The sequence below is a fragment of the Eriocheir sinensis genome, unplaced genomic scaffold (assembly GCF_024679095.1).
Source record: "Eriocheir sinensis breed Jianghai 21 unplaced genomic scaffold, ASM2467909v1 Scaffold18, whole genome shotgun sequence".
Taxonomy (NCBI): Eukaryota; Metazoa; Arthropoda; class Malacostraca; order Decapoda; family Varunidae; genus Eriocheir; species Eriocheir sinensis.
Window position 1 is genome coordinate 719,882 of NW_026111183.1, and position 24,062 is coordinate 743,943.

The 24,062-nt window shown below is 46.0% G+C and overlaps 1 protein-coding gene across 5 annotated transcripts in view; it reads left to right on the forward strand.

Moving 5' to 3' along the window:
* Positions 1-1,672: 1,672 nt before the first annotated feature.
* Positions 1,673-24,062, forward strand: part of LOC126990599 (zinc metalloproteinase nas-38-like) — a 36,893-nt gene continuing 14,503 nt past the window's right edge. Inside the window, exons 1-7 of one of the 5 annotated variants that reach the window (XM_050849284.1) lie at positions 1,673-1,754; positions 6,424-6,459; positions 10,089-10,124; positions 18,019-18,054; positions 22,293-22,349; positions 22,929-23,115; positions 23,541-23,728. In XM_050849284.1, the coding sequence (XP_050705241.1) occupies positions 1,692-1,754; positions 6,424-6,459; positions 10,089-10,124; positions 18,019-18,054; positions 22,293-22,349; positions 22,929-23,115; positions 23,541-23,728 (603 nt within the window). In that variant the 5' untranslated portion in view covers positions 1,673-1,691. The remainder of the gene's footprint in view (positions 1,755-6,423; positions 6,460-10,088; positions 10,125-18,018; positions 18,055-22,292; positions 22,350-22,928; positions 23,116-23,540; positions 23,729-24,062) is intronic. The other 4 variants (XM_050849285.1, XM_050849287.1, XM_050849286.1 and 1 more) reach the window with 4 other exon arrangements.

Consider the following 24,062-nt stretch of genomic DNA (forward strand, 5'->3'; position numbering starts at 1 on the left):
ACGAAGAGCCTTTGACTCCACTCTGTCAAGGAGAGCTGTGTGAGTGGACGCCCCCCCCCCCCACCCACACATGAGATGCATACTCCATACGAGGGCGGACAAGGCCCCTGTAAATGGATAGCAACTGTGCGGGGGAGAAGAACTGGCGGAGACGGTACAGAACGCCCAGCCTCGAGGAAGCTGATTTAGTAAGAGATGAGATCTGAAGTTTCCAGTTGAGATTTTTAGTTAAGGATAGACCGAGGATGTTTAGTGTTGAAGAAGGTGATAGCTGAGTGCTGTCAAAGAATAGGGGATAGTTGTTCGGAAGATAGTGTCGAGTGGATAGGTGGAGAAACTGTGTTTTAGAGGCGTTGAAGGACACCAGGTTCCTCTTTCCCCAATCGGAAATAATAGTAAGGTCTGAGGCTAAGCGTTCTGTTGCCTCCAGCCTTGAATCGTTTAGTTCCTGTAGGGTGGGTCTTCTATTAAAAGAAGTACTTCATTAGTAGTTTTTTCAAGGTTAGGCAATGCATGCATGGGATTTACAGTAGTGTTATTGTCTTTGCTGGTGTTGGTAGTGGTGGCGGTACGACTACTATATAATTATATCCTTTAGTAATAATACTGAGAAAAATATTTGTTTAACAAGTTTGCAAAGTGGTGGCTTTCAATCACTAATTCGCCGTCACAATTAGGGGTCCAATTCCACTCATGATCGCCTTCCTGTTGTTTATATACATGAAGAAAGATTTTAGATTATTTTCACAGTTGGCTGCAATGTTTTCTTCATATCGACGCTTTGCCTGACATACTAATCTTTTAACTCGCCGCCTGACTTCATAGTATAGTCTAATGTTTTCGGGCGTGTTTTGTTCTTTATTTACCCTGTAAGACAATTTTCTCTCCTTAACCGAATGTTTAATTTCGCTATTAAACCAAGGTGGGCTTTTATTAGTGTTACTTCGCTTCTCGCACAAGGGGACAAATGTGTTCTGCTGAGTGAGTAAATGATTGTTAAAGCTTAGCCAGGCTTCCACTACGTTGCCATCATCTGATAGTTTTATTTCCGTTAGTTTTTATCGGATTTCTACGAAATTTGCTCTTTTGAAATTGGGCACCTTTACTTTATTTTCAGTCACTGATATTTGAGCTCCAATGTCGACGCGCACTAATCTATGACCGCAAGAATCGAGGTGTTCTCCTACCGTGACATTACTGACTAGGTTATCTTGGGTCGCTATAACAAGGTCCAGTATGTTATTTTGTCGAGTTGGTTGAGTAACCATTTGGCTTATGTAACTTTCTTCTAAAAAATCAATCATTGTATGTGACTCGCCTTCTGTACCTAACAGGGTCGCACAGTCGATATGGGGGAGGTTAAAGTCTCCTAATATCAGTGAGTCGCTATTATTAAGTGACTGCCTTAAAACGCTGTACATTTCAACATCATCAAGAGAGAGAGAGAGAGAGAGAGAGAGAGAGAGAGAGAGAGAGAGAGAGAGAGAGAGAGACTAAACTTAGTCTTTCGGTTCAAGGTCTTGAACGAATTAAAAATGCAGACACGTTTCTGAATTTGAATCCGTGGAATTGATGGCGGGAGTGTGCGTGCCGGGGGGCGAGGGTATCGGGGAGGGACAACTCCATGGCTATATAATGACAGGCTGAGAGCTGGATGACACCATTCCTCTTCCGGGGGTCGTTAGGAGAAGATGGGCAGTCACATGTACTGGCTGGCATTTGCCTTCTGCACCCTCGCTCTTGCTTCCGCGAAGGTAAGTGATATATATATATATATATATATATATATATATATATATATATATATATATATATATATATATATATATATATATATATATATATATATATATATATATATATAATGTATGCACTGTGAGTACGTAGGAAAACCCCCACCGAAACAGGAGTATGCCACTCTCGATGAGTTATTTACGGGAATCGAGGAGGGTGCTGCAACCCACCAAAGACTCTTCCTGTCTCCTTTCTTTCGGTTTCCCAGTTGTCTCATCAACACCAGAGATTAGTTCAGAATGCTCTCTAAGGACAAATCCTCTTACTATCCACTTAACACTACATACATGAAGCAACGCATACCATTTCTTATTTTTTTTCAAAATTTATGATTGCTTCACTAGAAAATGCCTCAGAGTTCCCGTTTAGAGGGGGGGAGCACAAATGCCCCCGAGAGGACTCCCCTTTTGGCTTTCGATCTGAGAGGCGTCTTGATAGCTCCTCTTTTTTTTATATATCAACTTCTGCAACATTCGCAGTCCTCGTTCCAATTTTCATTCTGTGGAGCATCATCTCTCCTCCTGTAAACCTCACCTTCTCTTCCTCACCGAGACACAGATCTTGGCGGCTACTGACAGTAATCTCTACTCTGTTAATACTATCTCTATCCCAAATTTCAATCCGAAGCTGGATGTTGTGTCTACGTACGCAACGACATCACGTGCTCTCGTGATGACCTAGACTTCATAATTTTCCATCATCTGGCTAAGACTTCATTGTCACTATTACTAAATAAATTTGTGCGGTTTATTTCTCAATTAACTGTATCAAGTATGTAAAATTCTTTGACCACTTGAACTCTTAAGTGGAACACATCTTGACTCTGTCTCCCTTCGTTTAAATCTCCATCTTAGGAGATTTCAATGTTCACCACCAGCTTTGACTTTCATCTTCTTTCACTGACCAGCCTGGTGAACAAGCCTACAACTTTGCTTTCCTCAACGATCTAGAGCAGTTGGTTCAGCACCCTACACGTATTCCCAACCGTCTTGGAGACAGGCCCAACATACTAGACCTCTTCCTTACCTCTAACCCTTCTACTTACTCTGTCAAACTGTTCTCTCCGTTGGGCTCCTCCGATCACAACCTTATTTCTGTATCCTGTCCTATCGCTTCTGTACACCCTCTGGACTCACCGAAGAGACGATGGCTCTGGCATTTTGCTTCAGCTCGGTGGGACGACCTGAGGATGAACTTCTTATATTTACTGTGGAGTGATTACTGCTTCCAGGAGAGAGACCCCTCTGTGTGTGCCCAGCGCATCACAGAGGTGATTGTCTCTGGAATGGAGGCACACATTCCATGTACTTTCTCTACTCCCCATGCTAAAAAGCCTTGGTTTAATCACGCTTATTCTGGTGCTGTCAAAGATAGAGAGGCAGCTCACAAAAGATACCAGAGCCTTCGCACTCCTGCTAACCATAATTTTTATATTCTGCCCGGAACCGTGCAAAATCTATTCTTCGACTTACCAAAACCTCTTTCATAAATAGAAAATGTCAAAACCTTGCTTTTTTCTAATTCTTCCCGGGACTACTGGCACCTAGCCAAAAATATATCCTCCAATTTCACTTCTTCATCTTTCCCTCCTCTCTTTAACCCTGACGGCAGCACCGCCGTCTCATCTGTCTCTAAAGCTGAACTCTTTTTCTCAAACTTTCTGTAAAAAGCCCACTTTGAACGATTCTGGGCATATTCCTCCTACTCATCCCCCCTATGACTCCTTTATGCCTTTTATTAAGATTCTTAAGAACGATGTTTTCTATGCCCTCTCTGGCCTCAACTCTCAGAAGGCTTACGGACCTGATGGAGTGCCTCCTATTGTCCTTAACAATTGTGCCTCCGTGCTGACACCCTGCCTGGTCAAACTCTTTCGCCTCTGCCTATCAACATCTACCATTCCTTCCTGCTGGAAGTACGCCTTCATACAGTCTGTGCCTAAAAAGGGTGACCGTTCCAATCCCTCAAACTACCGCCCTATAGCTTTACTTTCCTGTCTATCTAAAGCTTTTGAATCAATCCTTAACCGGATGATTCAAAAGCATCTTTCCACTTCTGACCTTCTATCTGATTGCCAATATGGGTTCCGCAAGGGGCGTTCTACTGGCGATCTTCTTACTCTCTTAACTGACTCTTGGTCATCCTCTTTTAGCCGTTTCGGTGAAACTTTCTCTGTTGCGCTAGACATATCGAAAGCTTTCGATAGTGTCTGGCACAAGTCTTTGCTTTCTAAACTGCCCTCTTTCAGATTCTATCCTTCTCTCTGTTCCTTTATCTCCAGCTTCCTTTCCGGAAGTTCTATCTCCGCTGTGGTAGATGGTCACTGTTTTTCCACTAAACCTATCAACAGTGGTGTTCCGCAGGCCTCTGTCCTATCACCCACTCTCTTCCTGTTATTCATCAATGATCTTCTTTCCATAACAAACTGTCCTATTCATTCATACGCCGACGACTCCACTCTGCATTATTCAATTTCTTTCAACAGAAGACCTTCTCGACAGGAATTTTAAGACTCCAGGCTGGAGGCTGCAGAACGCTTAACCTCCGACCTTGCTATCATTTCCGATTCGGGTAAAATGAACCTTGTGTCCTTCAATGCCTCAAAAACCCAATTTTCCCACCTATCAACTTGACACAATCTTCCAAACACCTATCCCCTATTCTTCAACAACACTCAGCTGTTATCATCTTCACCACTAAATATCCTCGGTCTGCCCTTAGCTCAAAATCTTAAATGGAAACTTTACATCTCCTCTCACTAAATCAGCCTCCTCGAGGTTGGGCGCTCTGTATCGTCTCCGCCAGTTCTTCTCCGCCACACCAATGCTATCCATTTATTGGGGCCTTGTCCGCCCTTGCATGGAGTATGCATCTCGCGTGAGAGGGTGGTTTGACTCGCACAGCTCTCCTGGACTGAGTGGAGTCGAAGGCTCTTCGTCTCATCAGCTCTCCTTCTCCTACTGACAACCTTCTACCTCTTAAATTCCGCCGCCATGTTGCCTCTCTTTCTGTCTTCTATCGATATTTTCATGCTGACTGCTCTTCTGAACTTGCTAACTGCATGCCTTCCCCGCTTCCGCGGCCCCGCTGCACACGACTCATCCCTATACTGCTCATCCCTATGCTGTCCAAACCCCTTGTGCAAGAGTTAACCAGCATCTCCATTCTTTCATCCCCTTTACTGGTAAACTCTGGAACAGTCTTCCTTTGTCTGTATATCCTCCTGCCTATGACTTGACCTTTTTCAAGAAAAGTGTATCAGGACACCTCTCCACCCGAAATTGACCTCTCTTTTGGCTACTTTTTACTTTTATCTTTTATGGGAGCGGCGAGTAGCGGGCTTTTTTTTTGGTACTCTTTTTGTTGCCCTTGAGCCGTGTCCTTTGATGTAAAAAACAAACAAACAAACAAACGAATAAGTGTAGGATAAGCCTGGGGGAAAAGAGTATTGAGTTTAAATATTTAAGGACACTTTTATATACGCATGTTTCTTGTGGGTATGGAAGGTGAGGTGAGGGAAAGAGCAGGGAAGGGCAGATAGGTAGTAGTGTATTGGGGAGAGTTATGAGAGGAAACAGTATGAGCATGGGGGTACAAAAGTGAATAGGTAACAGTATTATCCTGTCAACCCTGTCATATGGATCAGAGACATGGAATGCAGCACAACAATCAAGAATACGTGCAGTGGACATGAGTTATACAAGAGGTGCATGTAGTGGGTCTGGATGGGATGGAGAAACTAATGAAAGTGTATGAAGGAAAAGAGAGAGGGAGGGACGGGTACCTAGGAAGGACGCGTAATGTACGTGTACCTAAATATAATATAAAATAAATATAAATATAATATAATTTAATTTAATTTAATCAGCCATGGGGGTACGTAACAGCAGGAGAAGTATTAAAGGGTACAATGGGCGAAAAAGTTTGGACAGCACTGATATAAAAAATCAAAGATTTCTGTGTGTGTGTGTGTGTGTTTGTGTGTTTGTGTGTGTGTGAGAGAGAGAGAGAGAGAGAGAGAGAGAGAGAGAGAGAGAGAGAGAGAGAGAGAGAGAGAGAGAGAGAGAGAGAGAGAGAGAGAGAGAGAGAGAGAGAGAGAGAGAGAGAGAGAGAGAGATTTTACATAGAGTTACATAGAAAATCAGACCACACACACCCCATGGTCCAGACTAGGTGGTCTGTCCATTAAACCTAAAAGTGAATCTACATTAATCAGATGGCTCCAAAACGTTGCATTTCAACTCTAGTTAATATTAAGTTGAAGGAAGTGACGGTCGAGCTTGTTTTTAAAGGAGTCAATCGTGTTACACTGGACCACTGAAGGCGGGAGCTTATTCCATTCTCGCACTACAACGTTGGTGAAGAAAAATTTAGTACAGTCTGAATTTACTTGTCTACATTTGAGATTTATGCCATCGTTCCTGGTACGCAAAGTGTCATCGATCATAAACAATGTTGATCTGTCTACATTCGTGCGTGAGAGAGAGAGAGAGAGAGAGAGAGAGAGAGAGAGAGAGAGAGAGAGAGAGAGAGAGAGAGAGAGAGAGAGAGAGAGAGAGAGAGAGAGAGAGAGAGAGAGAGAGAGAGAGAGAGAGAGAGAGAGATACACTGACTCTTTCTTTCCAACAGGACGAGGAGCGCGCGGCGACTCCAATCATTCTTGACGTAAGTACAGAATCAATATTTTAACTTTTTTTAAGTGCTCCTTTTATTACTTGGGACTTCAGGTCTCCTGGGCCAAGACCAAGGTACAGGTGTTTGGAGGCTTGCTACATGAAGCAGTACAGTCTGTTCATGCGTGTGGCGAGGACATTGAGATCGCGGAAAAGCTCACATATCTTGGTGGAGTAATTCAGAACAACGGTGAGTCTCGCCAGGAAGTCTTGCGGCTGATCGGCCTGGCCCACGGTGTTATGGACTCGCTCAGCAGGAGTGTATGGCGTTGATGACATCTGTATACATAGAAGGACAAAGCTCCCAATCTTCCAATCCTTTGTGCTCCCTGTCATTTCCTAAGGCTGTGAGACATGAATTTTAGAGTGGTCGAGTGAGTGAAGCGTGGTGCGCTGAGACGGTTTGGACACGTGATGAGCATGGAGGAGAGTTAATTTGTGAAGAGAGTTTATGAGGGAAAGATTGAGGGAAGAGGTGTCAGGGAGAGAACACCTGTGAAGTGGATCAATAGGGTGAGCGAGCACTGGAGCAAGATTAGGAAGTAGCAGGATGGAATGTGCCGAGAGGGAGTGCCAGAACAGGGAGACACTTCTGCCGCGGCCACCCCCTGGAGGGATCAGGGCGTCGGAGATACAGATAGAACAGATAGACGATATGAAATTATTTATGAAATTGTGTTAGAGGGAACAAAACGCTACTGACAATAGGGAAATGCACTATTGGACGTGGCGCTGCTGTCAGTTCTGGTGCAGATGTCCTGGACGTAATAATAATAATAATAATAATAATAATAATAATAATAATAATAATAATAATAATAATAATAATAATAATAATAAACGGTTTATTGCATGAAGCACCAGGCAGCCCTAGAGCTGAAAATATACATCAATGGAAAATTAAATGAAATGAATGAGACAAATGAACAAAGTAGCATGATTGAAAATAAAAAGGAAAATAGAAATAACAATAATAGCAGTAATCATAGTAAAGTTAATAATAATAATCATGATAATAATAATGATAAGAATAATAGTAATCATAATCCTAATAATATTCATAATAATAATGATGATGATGGCATCTTGTCCTTACATCTGTAATATGTGGCAACATTAAAAACATGCAGCGCGCTGAACGTGTCATCAGTACTTTTCAGTATGTGGTTGTACCTGTGTCTCCGTGGTTATGTTCCCTTGTGTGTGCGGGGGAAGGGGGGGTTATGTTCCCTTGTGTGTGCGGGGGAAGGGGAGGTTATGTTCCCTTGTGTGTGCGGGGGAAGGGGAGGTTATGTTCCCTTGTGTGTGCGGGGGAAGGGGAGGTTATGTTCACTTGTGTGTGCGGGAAGGGAGGTTATGTTCCTGTGTGTGCAGGGGAAGGAGGTTATGTATGTTCCTTGTGTGTGCGGGGAAGGGAGGTTATGTTCCTTGTGTGTGCGGGGAAGGAGGTTATGTTCCTTGTGTGTGCCGGGGAAGGGGGTTATGTTCCCTTGTGTGTGCGGGGGAAGGGGCGGTTATGTTCCCTTGTGTGTGCGGGGGAAGGGGAGGTTATGTTCCCTTGATGTAATGTGTATATTATAATGTACATGTGTATGTATGACTGTACGGGTGTCGCCACACGTACAGTCATACATACACATGTACATTATAATATACACATTACATCTTGTGTGTGGGGAAGGTGTTCCCTTGTGTGTGCGGGGAAGGGGTTATGTTCCTTGTGTGTGCAGGGAAGGGGGTTATGTTCCTTGTGTGTGCAGGGGAAGGGGTTATGTTTCCTTGTGTGTGGGTTATGTTCCCTTGTGTGTGCGGGGGAAGGGGATGTTATGTTCCCTTGTGTGTGCGGGGGAAGGGGTGTAATTTTCCCTTGTGTGTGAGGGGGAAGGGGGGGTTATGTTCCCTTGTGTGTGCGGGGGAAGGGGGGTTATGTTCCCTGTGTGTGCAGGGAAGGGGGTTATGTTCCCTTGTGTGTGTTATGTTTCCTTGTGTGTGGGGGAAGGGGAGGTTATGTTCCCTTGTGGGGGCGGGGGAAGGGGATGTTTTGTGCCCTTGTGTGTGCGGGGGAAGGGGGGTTATGTTCCCTTGTGTGTGCGGGGAAGGAGGTTATGTTTCCTTGTGTGTGCGGGGAAGGAGGTTATGTTCCCTTGTGTGTGTGTGCGGGGGAAGGGGGGGTTATGTTCCCTTGTGTGCGGGGGAAGGGAGGTTATGTTCCCTTGTGTGTGCAGGGGAAGGAGGTTATGTTCCCTTGTGTGCAGGGGAAGGGTAGGTTATGTTCCCTTTTGTGTGCGGGGGAAGGGGAGGTTATGTTCCCTTGTGTGTGCGGGAGAAGGGGAGGTTATGTTCCCTTGGGTGTGCAGGGAGAAGGTTATGTTCCCTTGTGTGTGCGGGGAAGGGGAGGTTATGTTCCCTTGTGTGTGCAGGGAAGGGGGTTATGTTCCCTTGTGTGTGCAGGGGAAGGTGGGGCTATGTTCCCTTGTGTGTGCAGGGGAAGGGGGGGTTATGTTCCCTTGTGTGTGCGGGGGAAGGGGGGGTTATGTTCCCTTGTGTGTGCGGGGGAAGGGGAGGTTATGTTTCCTTGTGTGTGCGGGGGAAGGGGAGGTTATGTTCCCTTGTGTGTGCGGGGGAAGGGGCGGTTATGTTCCCTTGTGTGTGCTGGGAAGGGGTGTGTGTGTGTGCAGGGGAAGGGGGTTATGTTCCCTGTGTGTGTGGGGAAGGGGGTTATGTTCCCTTGTGTGTGGGGGAAGGGGTTATGTTCCTTGTGTGTGATGGGGAAGGGGAGGTTATGTTCCCTTGTGTGTGCGGGGGAAGGGGAGGTTATGTTCCCTTGTGTGTGCGGGGGAAGGGGAGGTTATGTTCCCTTGTGTGTGCGGGGGAAGGGGGGGTTATGTTCCCTTGTGTGTGCGGGGGAAGGGGGGGTTATGTTCCCTTGTGTGTGCGGGGGAAGGGGAGGTTATGTTCCCTTGTGTGTGCGGGGGAAGGGGGGGTTATGTTCCCTTGTGTGTGCGGGGGAAGGGGAGGTTATGTTCCCTTGTGTGTGCGGGGGAAGGGGGGCATGCATGCACTCTTGCCTGTTTTTATTGCCTATTTACATATTTTTAGTAATGAGTCCGGTTCGGTCGGGTTTCTTGATGGGTCCTGATGGTCGGCCCCAGCCCGTTGTGGCGCAGGCAAGTGTTTATGTGGCGCCATCTTGCTTGGCTCATGCTGCCCCCCGGAGCTCATCAATGGCCCAAACCTTTAGAGAGATAATCTAGAGTCCGTGTTGATAGGTGGTCTTCTGGACAGCATGTGGGTACCTTTAGGCCACTCGACGGCGGCTGAAAAATCCCAGCTTGTGGCACCGGACGGGGCACGAACCCTCGTCGTCCTGGACGCGGCGCCGTCACGCTAACCACTCAGCCGCCGCCATCCTGGACATTACTGACTAGATTACCTTGAGTTGCTCTAACAAGGTGTTATGTGTTATATAGTCGAGTTGGTTCAGTAACCATGTAACTTAAGTATTTATCCTCGAAAATATCAAGCATTCTGTGTGTGTGTGTGTGTGTGTGTGTGTGTGAGAGAGAGAGAGAGAGAGAGAGAGAGAGAGAGAGAGATACACTGCCTCTTTCTTTCCAATAGGACGAGGAGCGTGCGGCGACTCCAATCATTCTTGACGTAAGTACAGAATCAATATTTTCACTTTTGTTAAGTACTGCTTTTATTACTTGGGACTTCAGGTCTCCTGGGCCAAGACCAAGGTACAGGTGTTTGGAGGCTTGCTACATGAAGCAGTACAGTCTGTTCATGCGTGTGGCGGAAAAGCTCACGGGTCGTCGCCAAGAACACCTACTTGAGAGGGCTTTTATGACCCTGGCGGTAGTTTGATCCTTCTTCTGTACCCTGAGCCTAAAAACACTCATTAGAACCTGATTGATATCCCCCTTTGACCTTTAGAAATAGCTGATGTGAGAAGGGAAAGTGTCTTGTAATACCAGCTCACATATCTTGGTAGAGTAGTTAAGAACAACGGTGAGTCTCGCCAGGAAGTCTTGCGGCTGATCGGCCTGGCCCACGGTGTTATGGACTCGCTCAGCAGGAGTGTATGGCGTTGCTGATACTTGTGTAGAAGGATAAAGCTCCCGATCTTCCAGTCCTTTGTGCTTCCTGTCATTCTGTGTCAAACCGGCGACTGCTCCGTGACACTGATTCGACATATATTAGCCGCATAGTCCGTCAACGCCAACTCCAGCTATACAGGCATGTGGCACGCTGCCCAGAAGTCGACCTGCTCATCGGGTTGTTTTTGTAAGAGACAACCCTAAGTGGAGGAGGTCAAGGGGACGTCCAGAGTTCATGGCTTGAGCAAATCGACAGATCTTTCCAGAAGGTGCTTCGGATGGAAAGGCGGCCTGCAGGAGACTTGAACGGAGGGACACCGGGACTTGACGTCGTAGGGAACGCGCCCGCAGGCGTATGCCATCATTTGTTGATTGAATGATCTGTTACTGCGGCAAGGGCTTTTTTTTTTTTTTTTTTTTTTTTTTTTTACGTTGTTGCCTATTGCGCCGATAGGCATCTTCCCGGTGGGGCCTGATGGTCGGCCCAAGGCTTCTTCCAGGTGGGGCCTGATGGTCGGCCCAGCCCGTTCTGGAGCAGGCGAGTGTTTATAGTGGCGCCATCTTGCATTGGGTCATGCTGCCCCCCGGAACTCGTTCTTGATTCGCTTGGACGGCTTCCTCTAGAGTCCGGGTTGATGGGTGGTCTTCAGGACAGCATGTGGGTAGTTTTAAGCCACTCGGCGGTGACTGAAAAATCCGAGTGGTAGCGTGGGGATTCGAACCCGCGTCGTCCATCACGCGGTGAATGTGGGCCCAGTACGCTACCAGTTCGGCCACCGCCTCTGCTACTTGACTACTACGAACTCTTATTCCTTTGACTGCTACATCGACAACGTTTTTCCTTTTCTTCTCTATGGTTCTGTTCTTTATTGCTCCTGTTTCTTGGTGTGGCCTGATGGTCGGCTCCAGCCCATTATGGCGCAGGCGAGTGTTTATAGTGGCGCCATCATGCACGGGAGCTTAGGTTCAATGGAGCTGCCTTGTACAGGCCTACCGGCCTCTTACAGACTCCTACGTTCTTATGTACTACTACTACTACTACTATTGCTGCTGCTACCACTACTACTACAACCACTACTACTACTACTACTACTGCTTTTATTGCTACTACTACTACTACTACTACTACTACTACTACTACTGCAACTGCTACTACTACTACTACTACTACTACTACTACTACTACTACTACTACTACTACTACTACTACTACTGCTACTATTACTACAACTACTGCTACTACCACTACTACTACTACTAATTCTACTTAGGTAGAGGCTGGTCTGTATTTGAGTCTGGATGAGGAAAGCAGCATCCTCAACCTTCCTGAGCTGTTTTTCTCTTTTTTTTTTCTCTCAAATTCCTGTTTATGTCTCTTGCTCTGGGTAGCCAGGTAAAACATCCTCTCAGCGGTCCAACGTCCGTGCTCTACGGCTAGCACTCAGTCCAGTCCCTGGTTTGGGAGGGGCCTGCACCCCTTCCTCCTAAAATGTTCCTTTGGTCCTAAAAAAAACGGCGTCAGCCTCGACCCCAATCCCGTATTGCTGGGGCCCGACCGTGCGGCACATTTGGCGAGCCTGCCGTCAATGACAGGTGGAGGGCAAAGCCTATAGGACCCCTGCATCTTGAAGGAGGAAGGATCCCTTAACTCCTCTCCTTGTTTTCGGAGTGTCTGGGTAGGCGCAGAAGCGGCGCCCGACCGCAGAACCGGCCCCCGGATCAACCTGCAGTTGGACATAGTGGAACTCTGTGGACGAGGAGGCCTGGCAGAGCTGGATGGCTTTGTAATGGAGTAAGTGTTGGTCCAAATCGCTCTGGTGCCAGGAACAGCAACAGTTCTCGCCTCCTGCATTTTGTAAGGTCTAGAATGTTGAGCATTGCAGGTTCTTAGGACCAGAGACCAGAACTGCAGAGCTGGACTTGATATAGGAATGCCGGAAGGGAAAGATTGACCACATTCCTCCAGATGCCCTTTGGTGGATCCTCCAGTCCTTTTTATTTTACAGCATATTAAGCAGCTTAAAGGAAATAATATTTGCGAGAAAAATTCCACTAATCACTGCCCCTATAAAAAGAAGAGTTCAGGAGAGTGGTCAAAAGAAAAGGTCAATTTCGGAAGAAGAGGTGTCGAAATACTCGCCTTTTAAAAGCGGTCAAGTCGTAAGCAGGAGGAAATATAGACGAAGGAAGGCTATTCCAGAGTTAATCAGTGTAAGGGATAAAAGACTAAAGATCCTGGTTAACTCTTGCATAAGGGATTTGGGCAGTATAGGGATGAGCTTGAGTAGAAAGTCGAGTGGAGCGGGGCCGCTGGAAGGGGGAAGGCATGCAGTTTGCAAGTTCATAAGAACAGCCAGCATGAATTTATCGATAGAAGATAGAAAGAGATGCAACACTGCGGCGGAATTTAAGAGATAGAAAACTGTATGAGACGAACAACCTTAGACTCTACTCTGTCCAAGAGAGCTGTGTGTGTGGAGCCCCCCACACGTGAGATGCATACTTTATACGAGGGCGGACAAGGCCCCTGTACATGGATAGCATGTAAGGGGGGAAAAATATCTGGCGGAGACGATACAGAACGTCAAACGTCGAGGAAGCTGATCTAGTAAGAGAAGATATAATAATAATAATAATAATAATAATAATAATAATAATAATAATAATAATAATAATAATAATAATAATAATATACGGTTTATTTAGGGAGAAGCAGCTCGAGAGCTGAAAATATACATATTATATATGGAGATCATTAAAACTACAAACTTAAAAGTAACTTAGGAGTAAAGAGTCTATGTGTTCAGGATTTTCACTATTGTGGGTATTGCACTGTTCTTATACCTGTCAGTACGCGCACGTATGGGGAGCAGCTTGTTGTGGTGTCGGACATTGTGGCGGGGAGGGGGAGCTACCGGGGGGAGCAGGTTCCTGTGTCGTGGGTGGTGGAGGAGTTTGGTGGCAAACTGCTGGAGGAGGTGTTGGTGGCGGGCCTGAAGGGTGGTGAGCTGCAGGGAGGGGAGGGCCTCCTGATGAGGATTTGTGACATGCAGGTTTTTCCGAAGTGCTGAGTTCTTTGTAATTTATCACATGCTTGCCATTGCAACACAAGCTTTATATAAGTTCAAGAGGAATTGCCTTCTGACAATTTTTTTTTTACATCTTCGCCTGTGGCGCCGGTAGGCTTGTTTTTGGAGAGGCCTGATGGTATGGCCCAGCCCGTTGTGGCGCAGGCCAGTGTTTATAGTGGCGCCATCTTGCATTGGCTCATGCTGCCCTCCCGGAGCTCATCTTTAATCCTAGAATCTAGAGTCCGGGTTGATAGGTGGTCTTCTGGACAGCATGTGGGTAGTTTTAAGCCACTCGGCGGCGGCTGAAAAATCCCAGCTTGGTGGCACCGGGCAGAGATTGAACTCGCGTCGTCCCGAACGCGGCGCCGTCACGGTATCCATTCAGCCACCGCCTCCCCATAAATATCTCCAGCAATTTTACTTCATCTTTCACACCTCTCCTTAGTCCGATGGCAGCACGGTGTTCCATTCTTCTAAAACTGAACAATTCTTTCAAACCTTATCTAAAAAATCACTCTGGACGATTCAGGGCATATTCCCCTTACTAATGCCCCTCTTCTTTCAAACCTTATCTAAAAAATCACTCTGGACGATTCAGGGCATATTCTCCTTACTAATTCCCCCTCGTCTCATCAACTCCCCTCCTCCTACTGACAGTTTTCTATCTACCGTTACCGTTACCGTTGATGAGGTTTCAGGCCCCGCTCCACCGCTCCGCAGGGCATCAACAATTATGATGTTAGCCTCTATAATAATCCTCGATATGCACTTATTCACAACGTTGTAGTGAGTGAGTGAGTCTTAATTGCTTTCACAAATAGCCTAATTATATCATTTTAATAAACTTGGCATCATTATAGTCACTTGGCCATGTTTTGGTTCGCACCAATCACAATATCTTTCCTTTTTACAGTATCACAAATATCGATTATTTCATTTTCCATTTATCTGATATTTTCTTTATAGTATCACAATCTAATGTCCAGCGATTATTTCCAACTCACTGAACATTTAACACTCAATTTATCTTTGATTCTCAAACACCAATCAATAGCCATGATCGGTTTTGTTACGAATTCTCTCAATTTCAGTCTGAAGGACTACACAACACTGGTCATTCGCTGAGTGCTTGATTTCAGGCTTCTTGTACTTCATATAATTTATGCATTCTTTTCAGCCATGGAGCACTCCCCTGATTTATGATCCCCGGCACATTTGAAACATTTTGGGTCTTCTCCATTGTTCTAGGCAGTACAGTTGGCCTCAAGATGGCCGTATCCTTGACAATGATAACATATGATTGCATGGCATCTATCTCTCACAGTGTACACTCCTCATTCTAGTGTTATCTTGTCATGATGCTTGTGGATCAGCTTATTGAAAATCTTCTCAATTTTCCCCTCAACTCCTGGAATCGAGTGTAGGAACTCATTCCTGTTTAACAATGTCTCAATTATCTTATCCCCGGTCTCCTCCTTATGCACATTGCAGATCATGGGCCTTAATTTTCCCACACTTTTTGTGCTAACTTGCTCTACATTTTCTAATTTCTGAGCTGCTTCATTCCTTATACTCTCATCATCAAGGTTCATAACAATGTTACCTCCATCCGTGAATCTTGAATCAGTAATCTGAATGCCTTGTAATGCCTGGGAAACTTCATTTTTCATCTCAGTAGCTTTTTTATCTTGATCAGAGGCCTTCACGACAAGGAGATGCTTCTTGCTCCTCCGTTTTGCTACATCAGCCCAGCTGGCGCCAGCCGACTCTGTCTTGTCAGCACAAAGCACTTCCGCCACCTCGCCCAACTTCTCTTTCACACCGAGTGCCCGAGTTTCAACTTCATTTTTCACAACTAATATTTCTTTAGATAATTCTTGATTAAATTGGTCCAATTTTTCCACAATGTTGGTTGGTAAAGATGCCTTGTGTAAGCATGGCAAACAAACCCAGTTAATTTTGGGTATACGTAATATCCTGCTTGACCCCTGTCAGATGAGCACACTTCACGTGACACCACTTAGGGCACAAACAGCATGCCATCCACTTATTGCATGAATAGTCTTCAAAGACGCAACACACGTCTCTCAGAGTCCTGCTCCTGCTGCTCGCCATTGTCGAATATCAGCAGTTTCAGGAAACAGAACGTTCATGCACTGTCACTCACTACCTCACGTAAAAATTAATCTCTTAAATTCCGCTGCAGCGTTGCCTCTCTTTCTATCTTCTATCGATATTTGCATGCTGACTGTTCTTATGAACTTTTTATGCTTGTTATTAAAATTCTTAAGAATGATGTTTTCTACTCTCCGGCTACAACCCTGAGAAGGTTTATGGACCTGATGGAGTGCCTCCTATTGTCCTTTAAACTGTGCCTCCGTGCTGACACCCTGCCTGGTCCAACCTTTTCGTCGCCTTTCAAAATCTACCTTACCTTCCTGCTGGAAGTACGCCTACATACAGCCTGTGCCTAAGAAGGGTGACCGTTCCAATACCTCAAACTACCGTCGTATAGTTTTGGTTTCCTGCCTCTCCTCGGCAACTGAAACAATCCCTAACAGAAAAGTTCTCAAGCATCTATCAACCTTTGATCTCGTCTCTGATTATTAGTATGGGTTCGGCAAGGTTCGGTCTATGAACTGGTGATCTTGTTTCTGATTACCAGTGTGGGTTCGGCAAGGTTCGGTCTATGAACTGGTGATCTCGTCTCTGATTACCAGTGTGGGTTCGGCAAGGTTCGGTCTATGAACTGGTGATCTCGTCTCTGATTACCAGTATGGGTTCGGCAAGGTTCGGTCAACGAACTGGTGATCTTGTTTCTGATTACCAGTGTGGGTTCGGCAAGGTTCGGTCTACGAACTGGTGATCTTGTCTCTGATTACCAGTGTGGGTTCGGCAAGGTTCGGTCTACGAACTGGTGATCTTGTCTCTGATTACCAGTGTGGGTTCGGCAAGGTTCGGTCTACGAACTGGTGATCTTGTTTCTGATAACCAGTGTGGGTTCGGCAAGGTTCGGTCTACGAACTGGTGATCTTGTTTCTGATTACCAGTGTGGGTTCGGCAAGGTTCGGTCAACGAACTGGTGATCTTTGCTTTCCTAAGTGACTTTGGGTCATCCTTTCTTAGCAGTTTCAGTGAAACTGTTGCTGTTGCCTTAGACATCTCGAAAGCCTTTGTCAGACCCTGGCATAAATCTTTGCTTTCTAAACTACCCTCCTACATATTCTATCCGTCTCTCTGTACTTTTTTCTCTAGTTTCCTTTAAGACCGATCCATCTCTGCTGTGGTAGACGGTCACTGTTCTTCCCCTAAACCTATCAACAGTGCTGTTTCACAGGGCTCTGTTCTATCTCCCACTTATTCATTTGTTCATTAATGATCTCTTTAAAACAAATTGTTCGATATCCAACCTTCCGGCAAAGACTACTCTGCATCTTTTTTTATATGTTTTGGCCTATGGCGCCGGTAGGCTTTCTTGATGGGGCCTGATGGTCGACCCCAGCTCGTTGTGGAGTAAGAAAGTGTTTACAGTGGTATACCATCTTGCTTGTCTCACGCTGCCCCCCGGAGGTCATCTTTGAGCCTCCCTTTAGAGAGATAATCTCGAGTCCGGGCTCATAGGTGGTCCTCAGGACAGCATGTGGGTAGTCTTAGGCTACTCGGCGATGGCTGAAAACTCACAGCTGTGGCGGCGGGCAGGACTTGAACCAGCTTCCTGCTGGACGCCGCGCCTTCACGTTGACAGTTAAGCATTCAGCCACCCCTCCCTGACTACTCAACCCCGATTACCCAATATTTTTTAACAGAAGATAATTTAAACAGGTATTGCGGACCTTTAGGCTGCAGAACGCTTAACTGAGACCTTGGTATCATATTTGAGCAGGGTAGAGATAACTTGGTGTCCTTCAATGTCTCGAAAACTCAATTTCTCCACCTCTAAATTCGACAATGTTTCAAACACCTATCCCCTATTATCCGATATATCTCAACTGACATTTTGTTTTACATTGAACCCTTTCGGTCAATCCTCAACTCGCTATCTGAAAATTGCTCATCTCTTACTAAATCAACTTCAACGAGGTTAGGCGTTCTGTATCGTCTCCACCAGATGTTTTCCCATCCCAGATGCTGTCCATTTACTAAGACTTATTCCTTCCTCTTATGGAGTATGTATCTCATGTGTGTGTGTGTGTGTGTGTGTGTGTGTGTGTGTGTGTGTGTGTGTGTGTGTGTGTGTGTGTGTGTGTGTGTGTGTGTGTGTGCGGTTGTGTGTGTGTGTGTGTGTGTGTGTGTGTGTGTGAGAGAGAGAGAGAGAGAGAGAGAGAGAGAGAGAGAGAGAGAGAGAGAGAGAGAGATACACTGCCTCTTTCTTTCCAACAGGACGAGGAGCGTGCGGCGACTCCAATCATTCTTGACGTAAGTACAGAATCAATATTTTCACTTTTTTTAAGTGCTGCTTTTATTACTTGGGACTTCAGGTCTCCTGGGCCAAGACCAAGGTACAGGTGTTTGGAGGCTTGCTACATGAAGCAGTACAGTCTGTTCATGCGTGTGGCGAGGACAATGAGATCGCGGAAAAGTTCACATATCTTGGTGGAGTAGTTCAGAACAACGGTGAGTCTCGCCAGGAAGTCTTGCGGCTGATCGGCCTGGCCCACGGTGTTATGGACTCGCTCAGCACGAGTGTCTGGCGTTGTCGATACCTGTGTAGAAGGACTAAGATCCGGATCTTTGAGTCCCTTGTGCTTCCTGTCTTTCTCTAAGGCTGTGGGACATGGACACTGAACAGTAACTTGAAGAGGCGGATTGAAGAGGCGGCCTTTGGTAATAAGTGTGTCGCTGGGATGACTGTGTCAAACCAGCGACTACTCCGTGAGATCTATATGACATATATTATCCGCATAGTCCGTTAATTTGAATACCGGTGATACCAGTTCGGAAAACTCAGATACCAGCAGTACCAGTACCGGTACCTGTTGGTGGCGCCAGTTTCGAGTATCACTTCAGTACCAGTACACATAGTGCCGCCAGTACCGGTACTTAGATAATCGGCAGTATCTTAACAACGTATGCCTCGATTGGGAAAAGAAGATGAAGTTTACAAAATAAATGATGCTCAACAAAATGTAAATTCGTGTGGACTGCGAACGTAAAAAAAATGGATACAATAACAACAGGATCCATCAAGACACCTCTTTTGGTCGTCACCTGAAGTGGGATCCAATTAAGACACTTCTCATCCCTGCCTAAGGTCGGAAGATCTAGGCAGTGTTAAGAACTTGTATAAAGTAATATATTTTGTAACCTTTTAAAGGACATGACAACAGTAAATGAAAGAAAAGATGTTAAGAGTATGCTCAGCTACTCCTTGGTGATATTTGAGACAGAAAGAGGACACAGAGGTTGGTATAATAAGACACTTTCGCTTCTCACGTCAGCTATTTATAAAGGTCAAAGAGGGGGTCAGTCGGGTTCTAATGAGTGTTTCTTCAGGTTCACGGTACAGAAGAAGGGTCAGACTACAACCAGGGTCATAAAACTACTACTTTAAATACCGACAGCTCATACGCAATCCTTGTCAAATATGTGTTCTTGGGCAGTGAAATGTCTTGTAATACGACCCTCTGAGAGTGTAAGGACACAAATGACTTCAGGAAGCTTACAGCACCTCCCCTCGGACCCTTCTGTGTATCAGTCAGTCATTGGGGCACTCCCGAGGGGCGCGTCGTACCTCGGGTGTGGAAAACTTCCGAGAAAGATCGAATGAGTGTCGAGTTTTTGCAAATAAAAGCTGGAAAATGGTATGAAAAACCGATTTTTTCTCATAAAATCATAAAAGAATCCATAAGACTGGGACATGCAGGCACCAATATACACAGCAAAGGCAACTTTAGGAGAAATCGCCCTACCTACGGAGGCCGTCACGTTGGCCCTCGTGCCAGTAGTGGGGGGGGTCCCATTACCCCGGGACACACGGCCAGTATGACATCCAGGTTAACCCGGTGGTAGCTGCGGGGATCATGTTTCTTAAAGGTCCCTCTAAACGAGAAAAATGGGAAAAAATCATCACTCACGCAAATCATTTCATAATATATATCAATGCATTTGTGATCAGTTTATGCATCATTTATTTTGGGGGGGCTTATATTATGGCAAAAATTTGGCCCATTGCTGGTACACGGTAAAGCCACAAATTTGGCCCGTCGCTGCTACCGGGTTAACCACAATTTACCTTACCAGGTACCCGATTATTGGGCTCGAAAAGGAGAATAAACAGCTTGGCGGGTTGTGCGCCGACTGCACAGTCAATTTGAAACCGGGTACGCTGATTCATGGGGAGGAGGTGGCTGAGTCGACAGAGTGACGGCGCCGCGTTCAGGAGGACGCGAGTTCAATCCCCGCCCGGTGCCACCAAGCTGGGATTTTTCAGCCGCCGCCGAGTGGCTTAAAACTACCCACATTCTGTCCAGAAGACCACCTATCAACCCGGACTCTAGATTCTAGGATTAAAGATGAGCTCCGGGAGCAGCATGAGCCAATTGAAGATGACGCCACTATAAACACTCGCCTGCGCCAGAACGGGCTGGGTCGACCATCAGGCCCCACCGGGAAGAGGCCTACCGGCGCAATAGCCCGCGACGTAGAAAAAAAAAAATAAGCGTGCTAACCCCTAGACCGTCGAAGCGCTTTGAAAGTAAGGAAAGACCTAACATAAGAAATAACCGTTCTATCAGCTTACTCTTAGTTATATATTATTCATATACGAATCACAAACAGCACAAAGGGGGGGAGGCGGTGGCTGAGTGGTTAGAGTGCCGGTCCCGCATTCGCCGCGTCCTGGATGATGACGCTTCGAATCCGCTGCTACCACCTGGGATCTTCCAGTCACCGCCGAGTGGCCTAAGACTACCCACATGCTGTCCTGAAGACCACCTATCAACCCTGACTCTAGAGGAACTGTTCAAGGGAAATAGTAGGGGCTTCGTGGGGCAGTGGTTAGCACACTCAGCTCACAACCGAGCGATTCCCGGGCGGAGTGGAAAAAAAATGGGCGGCTGTTCTGATACCCTACGCCCCTGTCCACCCAGCAGTGAATGGGTACCAGGTATTAATCGGGGGTTGTGTCCCATCTCCTGGGATTTGTTCCCTTCTTCTATTATTCCTTCCCCTTTTATCTTTCGCCGGCATATGACCACAGATGTTGCGCCGACTAAACGAAACTTTCCAACTTTCAAAGGAAATAAAAAATGAGCTCCGGGGGTCAGCATGAACCAAGATCAGTTGTCGCTACTATGAACACTTGCCTGCGTCCATGGGCTGGGGCCGACCACCAGACCCCTCAAGAAAGCCTACCGGCGCTATAGACCAAGATGTAAAAAAAAAATAATAATAATCAGACAAATCAAATTCCTACTGTCGCGGAGAAGCCTCAGGCCCTGCAGTGGGTTATCCACCAGGGATCACTCTAAGCAGCAGATAAGGCAAAGCAGAAACCTAATGTGCACATATAACCTTTGTGTGGCACTGGATAACCTCACCTACTTATTTCTCTGAATTCCACTTACAGGTGCAGTGGTTAGCGTGCTTAGCTATGAATCTGCGGACCCGGGTTCGTATCCCAGCCCGGACAAAACGAGTGCAACCCACCCAGCTGTTGGGGGCTTCGTGGTGCAGTGGTTAGCACACTCGGCTCACAACCGAGAGAGCCCGGGTTCGATTCCCGGGCGGAGTGGAAAAATTTGGGCGGCTTTTCCGATACCCTACGCATCTGTCCACCCAGCAGTGAATGGGTACCAGGTATTAATTGGGGGTTGTGTCCCGTCTCCTGGGGTCTGTTCCCTTCTCCTATAATTCCTTCCCCCTCCTGTCTCTCTCCGGCATATGACGACAGATGTTGCGCCGACTAAACGAAACTTTCCAACTTTTTCCACCCAGCTGTTCATCCTTCTTTTCGGGCTGATCGAGAAATGATTACCTGGGCACACCTGGTGAACATAAACTGTGGAAATACCGGGCTTCATACTGGCCCGTGTCCCCGGTAATGAGTTCTTCCTACCTAAGTCTATATATACCAAGTCAAGTCACTGCTTCAAAACTGCGACCGGTACGCGCAGGAGGCGGTTTTGGGGCGGAGCAGCGGGATGACGTCACTTGGAGCCCCCCCCAAAAATACCCGCCAGTTCAGTGGTGACTAAAGTTGGGGCCGTATGTGCACTCTGGATGTGCATTCTCCCCTTCTTTCACAGCGCGTTCAGGCAAGCCACAGACGAAAAAATATGTCTTTTTATTGTGCGTGACTGTAATTTCAATGCCTACAAACGGCGGTGTGGGGTGTGAGGGAGGGCATGTTGAAGTGATTGATTTAAATTAGTCCGCCTTTCCTCGTTTTCTCTAAATCCCTGTTTCTACATTCTCTATAATTCTTTTATAGTTTGGCTCCAAGCAGTGTCACGCATAAACCACGCCTCGGCCGTGTCTCCTCCCACAAACCTGCGTATGACTTGACTTGGTGTATATAGACTTAGCTTCCCACCACAGGCTCAAAGGAAGCGATGGAGTTGAGCACCGCAGCCACGCTCAGCTATAGTGGATGCACCCAGCTTTAACTTCACCTTTATATTGCACTAATGTAAATATATTTTTTCTCTCTATAGGGAAGTGATGACATAGGCCACGAGGGACCGGATGGCAAAGCAGAAATGAGAGATCTGGTGAGTCTGAATAAAATTATAATGAATACGTAAGTACTCCGCAATACACACTGTGGTTGGTATTATAAGACCATTTCGCTTCTAACATCAACTATTTCTAAAGGTCAAAGAGGGAGGCAATTGAGTTCTAATGAGTGTTTCTTTAGGTTCACGGTACAGAAGAAGGGACAAGCTACCATCAGGTCAAAAAAACTACTCCTGGAAATGCCCAACCGTCCTAGGAAAGCCTTGTCAAATAGGTGAACTTAAGCGACAAAATGTTTAGTAATACGGCCCTCTAGGGGTCGTATTTTAAAACATTTCGTCGCCCAAGTTCACATATTTGACAAGGCTTTCGTAAGAGTTGTGGGCATTTCCAGGAGTAGTTTTATGATCCTGGTGGTAGTTTGACCCTTCCTCTGTACCATGATCCTGAAGAAACACTCATTAGAACCCAATTGATCCCCTCTTTGACCTTTAGAAATAGCTGATGTGAGAAGAGAAACTGTCTTATAATACCGTCCAAATAGTTTCATCACTTTTCTTCCTGTCAGCTATTCCGAATATTCTTTTATTCTTTCCTCCGTTTTTTTCATTAAGACACGAGACTTCATGGAAACCAATCCTAGTGTTGTGAACGGCCACCAAGTCTTTGAAGGAGACATGGTCTTGACGGAGAGCCAGTGGCGAGCGGTCAGGGAGAGGAAGGCCCTTGCAGACCTCTCAGCGCGCTGGCCTGAACAGGGCGGCTTCCCCACCGTGCCCTACTACCTCGACACTACCGATTGTATGTAAAAATTATGTTTCCATTCACAAGCAGACAAAGACGAGCGTACAGTATGGTCGGTATTACAAGACACTTTCGCTTCTCACATCATCTATTTATAAAGCCCAAAGAGCGGGTCAGTCGGGTTCTAATGAGTGTTTATTGAGGTTCACGATACAGAAGAAGGGTCAAACTACCACCAGGGTCATAAAACTACTCCTGGAAATGCCCACAACTCCTACGAAAGCCTTGTCAAATATGTGTTCTTGGGAGGCGAAATGTCTTGTAATACGATCCTAAGAGTATTTGGCCTACTATCGAGATGTGTTAACATACTCAAAAGAACCTGAATTATAAATCTCGATTATATACGTTCAGTAACACGGCCAGTCTCTTTCTTTATACCATAAAAAAATGTATGTTTTCGGTTTTCACCTCGGACTCAGCCGCCACTGTGGCTGCCATAAATGCAGGGATTGCTCACTGGGAGCAAAACACCTGCATCAGATTCCAGCTCACGTCCAACCTCGCTCAACGGCACGTCAGGTTTTTTGAAGGGTCTGGATGCTGGTCGTATGTCGGCATGCTGGCCCAGAATGGACAAGACATTTCCATTGGAAGTGGCTGCAAAGAAGTAAGTATACTATGGTAATATTATGTCGTAACACAATAAATTATATAGTTACCATACTGCACTCCCCAATACCGCTCACTCTACACTGGTTCTGCTCCCATGACATACTCTGTTCCCTCAACATTTAAAACTTATGCCACTTGGTTTAACTGTCTTTCCATGCCTCTACTGATTCCTTGCATTAAACCTTCCCATGAAGTCTTCTCCTAGAAACCTTCCTCTATTAAGAAACCATACGAAAGTAAATGAAATTCAGGAGTCGCAGCTGTTTGCACAGAAGATGACAGCACCACAAAAACATTACCATTGATAACTAAATAATAATTAGTAATAA